Raw genomic sequence first — 7860 nt, forward strand, 5'->3', positions numbered from 1 at the left:
CACCAAGAGTTTTCTGTAGTCACAAGGTACCAGTTGTTAGCTTAGAACAAGCATGCCCATGCATTTGTAAGTCACCGTTTTCTCCAATTTGGGCCTGTGAACTCGTCTTCCTGAGGGTGCAGCTTCCATAGGTTTGATGTGCAGGTGAGAAGTTGCCTTCCCCTCTCCTCAAGGATTCCCACTTAACTTGTCTAGAACATTATTTCAAAGGGTCCTTTGAAGTTCATAACACTTCCTAGTGTTTATGTTAGCCAGGTCTTCTGCCCGGGGATATTACAAACCATTCCACAGTAATAAGTGCGCGCACATATTTTTAATGCTATGAACTCCTAAGGTACTGAAATTTATTCAGTAAGGTTTGACTTAATTTGGTAAGGATGATTCAGGACATTAAAGAAAATTGCCATCTGTGTCACATCCATGTCTGTGTGTATCCATCTGCCCCTTGTTTTATTTCTAGATTGTCAGATCATTGGGGCAGAGACAGTTTTTTGTTCTGTGTTTGTAGAATGTCCATCAGAATAGGATCCTGGTCCATGACTAGCGCTACTAGGCACTACAGTAATAGAAATAATAAAATAATAATGGGGAGGTTCTGGGCAGTGGGAGAGAGGGTGTTAGAAAGCCAGGCATGGGAAGGTTGGGGCAAAGCAGTCCTGTGAGCCTGGAGGGTTGAAAGCAGTGGTAAGGGGTTGGGATCCCATGGAACAGCTGCTATAAGGAGTTAGGATGCTGTAGAGGGCTGGAAGGATTAGAACTCAAGTTTCTGGAAGGGTTGGTGCTGGTTAGCGAAAAGGAAGCATTGGTGCTGGGTAGCGGGTGCCCTAGGAAATAGAGGTGTAAAGGGAGGGAGCAAAGGGACACATTTCTGGCAGCAGCTCTTGGGAATCAGGACCAAGGAACAATTGAGACATTGGGATAATGGGGTGGAAATGGTTGGGGAGCAGGAAATTTGGGGGAACTGGTAGCAAGGAGTGCTATGGGCAGTGAGAGGGGAGGAGAGAACACAAGTAGTGGTTTCTCCTCGGGTCCCAAGAGGTGTGGAAGGGTGAGAGCAGCTGGAGGAAGGGGTGTGAGGGTCATAGTGATTGGCTGGGCAAGTTGTCTCTCTGTGCCCTTCCTCGTCTCTTTGAGTGCCCCCTCCCTCAGCTGTCAGACCTCGTGCCTTTTCCCCTTCTGCACTGTCTGTGGGCCTGCCTCTGTCAGTAAGAGGCAGGTCCAGGGAACTTCCCCTCTGTCTTGAGTCTTCCCTTTCTGGGACATGGAGTTAGCTGCTCTGGATTTTAGGAGTCCCTTTGATCATGAATGTCTGGCTGTGTACATTCCCAGTAGATATAGGATCAGTTACATCCCTCATAAGAAGAGTGTCCTGCACCTTTGAGCATCTGGTGAGCTGGCGCCAAGATTTTACTGATTTAAAATGGGCTGGGGTTGAAATAACAGAAGTTTTTTTGTGTGTGACATAAGTCCCATTAATTCACCGAATCTCACTTGTCTTCTTTCCCCCTGAGCAGGGTTTCCAATTTCCAAACCTGATGTCACCTTGCAGTTGGAACAAGGGGAAGAGCTGTTGTCCCCAGATCTCCAGGGCTCAGAGGAAAGAGAGATCCTGAGAGGCATCTGCACAGGTGAGGGGTCGTTAAACTGTTAGTGCCTGAAGGAACTGCTGGGATTCACAACAAAGACCTTGTGAGCTCTCTGGGTTCAGGATTGTCCCCTGCAAGTGTCATTTCCTTAGGGCAGATATTGCTTATGACTTCCTACCTGGGCTTTCAAACAATTAAAAAAATAATTGCAATAAATTGCGGGATTAAAAAAAAGTTGTGATTAATTCAGTTTTAATCACACTTAAACAATAATAGAATACCAATTTAAATTTATTATAAATATTTTGGATGTTTTTCTACATTTTCCTACTTTTTTATGTCAATGATAACACAGAATACAAAATGTACAGTTGCTCACTTTATATTAATTTTTATTACAAATATTTGCATGGTAAAAAAGATAAAAAGTCAAAACCTGAAGGGGCATACGAATGTTTTGCATCTCTGGCATGTAAATACCTTGTGTGACACTGCACCCCATATTCATCATAGTGGTATAATTATGATATGATTGTGGCATAATTATTATGCATCTGATACAAGATGTGTCTTGTGAGGTGTCTATGGAAAAGTTATGGCTTTCTGAATATGAATATCCTATTTGTATGCATGTATCAATTTTGTATCTGGAGTTACGAATACTGACTATGTATCTGTATTTCAAATGTGCTTATTCTGGGTAACATCCACAACTAGCCTTTCAGGTACAACAATGAAGAAGCTAGATAGTGCTGATGGCCCATCAGCAAAGACGATGGACCATGGAATAGCTTAGCCTTCCTGTGAATGTTCAGCCAGCCTATGAGTAATGGCTGCTATGACTCAGCAAGGCATGCAAGGGCATGTGACCAGACCATAGGACAGTCGAACTTCATTTTGGTATCTGTATTTTTCCACAAGCTGGGCTGGGAATTTAGCTTGAAACAAAGGGTTCCTGCCATATGAAGTGACTATATAAGGTAGGGGAGTGACATTATGACTGGTCTTCACTCCCCTTCAACTCAATACCTGAAAAAAGCTCTGAAAGACAAAGGACTTGAAATGGGGAAAGGGAAACCCCGGCTGCACAGCAATTGCAGTCTGTGCCTTAAGAATCTGTAAGCCTGCTTGTGTCATTGGATAGGGTGAGAAATTGCTAATTTGCATCCTATTTCTCTGGTACATTAGGCTTAGTTTGCGTTTTTGTTTAATCTGCTTTGATCTGTTTGCAGTCACTCATAGTTACTTGAAAATCTATCTTTCTGTAGTGAATAAACTTGTTTTATGTCTTACCTTACCCAATGTGTTTCAAGTGAAGTGTCTGGAAAAATCTCAGTTCTGTAAACTAAGGCTCTTGCATATCTTTCCCACATCTAGGGGAAAGTGACCTATATTGATGAGTTTGCATTGTACTGATCCCTGTGCAGTGCAAGATAGTATAATACTGTGTTTATACTCCAGCAAGTGTCCAGCGCTGGAGAGCTGGAAAATTGGCTGCTGTTGTCTGTCTGTCCTTGAGTGGCTTAGGGAAAGTACTCATGTAGCTCAGTTGAGTGTGTGGCGCCACCTGCTGTCCTGTTGGGTGATAACAGGGCCTGGAGAGGCTGGCTGAATCACCAGCAGAGCAGTGTGAAAGAAACCAGCCCAGCTTAATTGTTATGGGGGCAAAGCGATTCCCACAGCTACCAGACTGCACCCTGGGGGTGACAACCTGTCACACCTTGCAACGCCAGTTACAACACTGCCCTGTGAATGCCTATTCTCACTTTCAGGTGACGTAAATAAGAAGCGGGCTGCATTATTTCCTATAAATGTGAACAAACTTGTTTGTCTTAGCAGTTGACTGAACAAGAGGTAGAACTGAGTGGACTTATAGGTTCTAAGGTTTTACATTATTTTGGTTTTGAGTGCAATTAGGTAAAATAAACACACATAATTCTACATTTGTAAGATGCACTTGTATGATAAAGAGCTTGTACTACAGTACTTGTATGATGTGAATTGAAAAATACTATTTATTTTGTTAATCTTTATTACAGTTCAAATATAATAAAAATAATATAAAGTGAACACTGTACACTTTGTATTCTGTATTGTAATTGAAATCAATATATTTGAAAATGTAGAAAAACATCCATATTTATTTATAGTAACTTTAAATTGGTATTCTATTATTGTTCAACCATGGGATTAAAACTGCCATTAATCATGACTTTTTTTTTCAATCTAGTTAAATTTTTTTTTTTGCGTTAATCACTTGACTTAACTACAGTGAATTGACAGTCCTACTTCCTATCCATTCTGACTAACTCCTGGCAGTAGATCCCTCCCTGCACTCCCTTCTCCCTGAGTATTTGGGTGGGAACTGGATAAAAAATTCAACCTTTCCTCTCTCCCCTTTGGGGAAGAGATTGGGGAACTTCAGTCCCTATTTTTTTTTTCCATCTCCAGGCGTTCTTCCAGTTTGTTCTCCCCTTTTTCATTCCTGTTTCTGATGTTTTTCTTTCTCTGTCCCAGCAGGTGCTAGACAGGGGAGTGAGACCATGGAGCAGACTCCTCAGCAGGAAAATGATGAGGAAGTGGAACCACATGGTGCATTATTGCAAAGATGCAAACGGAGTGTGTCCAGAAGTTGTGATCAGGGAAAAGCGGGTGAGAGTCAGCACATTCCAGAGAGGTGGCAGGGAAACCAGCCAACACAGAAAGATGGTCAATCTGTTTATTATCAGGGAACTCATAACGGTCTCAAGGAAACCACGGCCCAGCAGAGAATCCCCAGGAGAGAGCGAAAGAACACGTGTGTTGAGTGTGGGAAAAAGTTCAGTAGGTGCTCACACCTTATTAGACATCAGAGAATCCACACAGGGGAGCGACCCTATGAATGCTGTGAGTGTGGGAAAACCTTTGCTCGGATCTCAACCCTTAATAATCATCAGAGGATCCACACAGGGGAGAAACCCTATGGATGCTGTAAGTGTGGGAAAACCTTCACTGAGCGCTCAAACCTTATTCAACATCAGAGGATCCACACAGGGGAGAAACCCTATGAATGTCATGAGTGTGGGAAAACCTTCACGCTCAGCTCTCATCTTATTAGACATCAGAGAATCCACAAAGGGGACAGACCCCATGAATGCTGTAAGTGCGGAAAAACCTTCACTGAGCGCTCAAACCTTGTTCAACATCAGAGGATCCACGCAGGGGAGAAACCCTATGAATGTTGTGAGTGTGGGAAAACCTTCACGCGGTGCTCAACCCTTATTAAACATCAGAGAATCCACAGAGGGGAGCGGCCCTATGAATGCTGCCAGTGTGGGAAAACTTTCACTCGGCGCTCACACCTTATTAGACATCAGAGGATCCACACAGGAGAGAGACCCTACGAATGCTCCAAGTGTGGGAAATTCTTCCGTCAGAGCTCAGCCCTTATTTGTCATCAGAGAATCTGCAAGGGAGTTAAAGACCATAAAAACATTGTCTAGGGCTAAGAAAAGATTTTATTTTCCATTTGCTAATTCCCACATACTGAACTTTAAAGAAGCATTTGTGTCACTGTGGTCTCTCAACTCCCCCACCTGAGTTGTCTGCTTTTCCCTTTTGCAGCTCACCTTTCCTTGGGATGAATCCCACACTCTTTTTCATCTGCTTTGTGCTATGTCATGGAGGTGTGTGTCCCTCCAATAGGAATGTCCATCAGCCCCAGGTGGGGGAACTAGAAGTGACTTCAACTAGGTACATGGAGGTTAAATTTACCTGGACCTTGACTCCACTAGGATTTTCCATGGAGTTAGCTAGCTTGAGTTCACTATCCTGATATAAAAACTAGGGCTGTGAAGCAATTAAAAAAAATTAATCGCACTTAATTGTGCAATTAAAAAAAATTACGATTAATTGCATTTTTAATCACACTGTTAAGCAATAATAGAATACCATGCAATCATTCCAGACAAATCCTGCAACCCCAAGTCAGCTGGCCTGGGCTAGCCACATATTTTAATTGCAATGTATACATATCCTTAGTGTCAAAATCGCAGCTTTCCTATCAGGGAATCATGCCCCAGTCTCTCCTGTGACAAGTGGGCATATCATGATACTCATGTGGTAGGAACTTGCTGCTTCCCCTGCACAGGGACCTAGGAAAACAGCCTGGGCAGCGACTTGGCCAGATGTGGTTACCAGGAGATCCAACTAGGTGGGAGTTGTTCTGGGGCTCTGCAGGGGGAGGTTTAGCTGGGAGAAGGGGCAGATTAAGAGAGTTTGTCACTGATGTACAGGGGCGTTTGTCAGCAGGAGGCTTGACAGCTTGGGGTGACAGTGGGGTCTGAGCTGAGGCAGCAGCAGCAAGGAGGCAATGTGGGGGTCTTGTCACTTGGGAAAAATGAAACTGCAAAACCTCTCCCTGTGCTGCAGCAAAAGCTTCTCATTTATCCCCTAAACCCTCTTCATGTAAATCTCCATCCCGCCCTAGCACTCAGAAACCCATTCATTCCCATGCAAATTTTTAATTTTTCTTACTTTTCCTTGGCTTTGTACAAACATTTTCCCCATCAAAATGATCAAGGACATTTAAAATGAGAAAAACAAAACCAAAGAAACCCCCACCAATCTCCCAGCTACACACTGCTTGGGTCTGAATTTTTTTACTGAAATTTTAAGGCAATAAAACTCAGACCTCTGTTGGCCAGAAAACAAACATCATTCTCCCATGCTGCACCTAAGGCCTTGTCTAGAGAGGTGTACACTTTTGTGTACAAAGCCACTTTTGGCGATGGAACTCCTCAGTTTCAGCGATATAATAAAACCACTTCTATGAGAGTTGTAAGGGTTTTTACGCAAATGTTTTGTCACCAAAGTGCTAGTGTAGACACTGTGCTTGATTTTAGTGTTGTGATTGGGCTCTGGAAGGCATCTCACAATGCCTATCCTGATCCCTCTAGTCAACAAGTTTCAACTTTGCTGCTCTGCAGCCAGGTAAATACCTTCTGCCTCTCCCCCTTTAAAGGCCCAGGAATTTTTAAAATTCCCCTTCCTGTTTGCTCAGCATGGAGCGCTCGCACCATATCCTCACAGCTGACTATTGGGGCTCCACGCAGCAAACACTGTACTGCTTGGAGCACTGCAGAGCTGCTGGATCTGATCAGCATCCAGCAGTATCAGTCGCTTGGACCCCCCTGCACCCAGCTGCCAGCCTGCAAAACCACTCCAAATCCTCAAGTGGCCACTCATGCAAGGCTTGGCTTAGCAGGCCAGGCAGTGGGTGTCCAGCTCCCGCGAGCTTCCTCCAGTGGGTACCCATAACCCCCAAAGTTGCAGGAGACACCCCCAGCCCTGGGGCGGACTTACCCAGAGTCGCTCAGACACACTGCACCTAGTTGCTGGCTCACAGAGCCACCCCAAATCCTCCAGCAGCCATTCAGGTGAGGCCTGGCCTGGCCAATCTGGATAGTGGGTGTGCAGCCTCCTCCATGTGGGATCCACAGCCCCAAAAAGTGCAGGAGGCACCCCCAGCCCTGGGGAGGACTCGTCCTGTGTCACTTCTGCCCCCCCCCCACACACACACCTTGCCACCGGGAGCAGGCACCACCCCAGAATCAGCTATGGCCATCCACACCAGGCCAGGCCGGCCAGGCCTGCCTGGCTTCTGCCCTCCTGTGGACATCTGTGATAGTACCACAGTACTACCGACCATCAGGTCAACCTATTTGCTAGACTTTGGTTGACCTGGTGGCCAAGTGGGGACTAAGAACAATTTTCCCCGGGGTCTCGACCCGATGCCAGGCCCGACCTAGACCGACTGTCAGGGCCTGGCCCCTCACGCCTAGCTGAGCCTGATAGGTGCCTAGGACTGGGGAGTTGGGCTTTGACTCCCTACCCCTCCCTGGCTTTTTCTGCAGTGGGCCCAGACCAAGCCACCGGAAGGAGCCCTTCAACCCCACGAGAATTGTGGGATGGTTCTCCTGCTGCTTCTCTCTACCCGGCCTGGGTGCTCCCTTCTCAGCTTGGGACACAAGCTTCTGACCGGTGGCAGGATGTGGTCCAGGGACCCCTTTTCCCCCCGCCCCCAGCTGCTCCTCCTCTCTCCCCAGCCTCAGTGCTTTGTCCTCAGCCTTGGAGGCTGCCTCTCAGTGTTGGCAGCATCAATTTCAGGGACCCCCAGGTCCTGCTTCTCTTTCCCCAGCCTCAGTGCTTACTTCCCAGCCTTGGAGGCTGCCTCTCAGTGGTGAAAGCATCCCTCCAAGGACCCTCCAGAGGCTGATGATAAAGCCTGCCCCCC

General features: G+C 46.0%; 1 protein-coding gene across 2 annotated transcripts; it reads left to right on the plus strand.

Moving 5' to 3' along the window:
• Window positions 1-624: 624 nt before the first annotated feature.
• On the plus strand, window positions 625-6401 carry LOC123354936 (zinc finger protein 3-like). Of its 2 annotated transcripts, none has more exons than XM_044997345.1 (2): window positions 625-1628; window positions 4104-6401. In XM_044997345.1, the coding sequence occupies exon 2, from the start codon at window positions 4130-4132 to the stop codon at window positions 5066-5068; it is 939 nt and encodes a 312-aa protein (XP_044853280.1). In that variant the 5' UTR covers window positions 625-1628; window positions 4104-4129; the 3' UTR covers window positions 5069-6401. The 2 variants fall into 2 exon arrangements, with proteins under 2 accessions (XP_044853280.1, XP_044853279.1); XM_044997344.1 differs by having other exon boundaries at window positions 4107-6401.
• The last annotated feature ends 1459 nt before the right edge of the window (window positions 6402-7860 follow it).

This window comes from Mauremys mutica, chromosome 22 (genome assembly GCF_020497125.1).
Source record: "Mauremys mutica isolate MM-2020 ecotype Southern chromosome 22, ASM2049712v1, whole genome shotgun sequence".
NCBI lineage: Eukaryota > Metazoa > Chordata > Testudines > Geoemydidae > Mauremys > Mauremys mutica.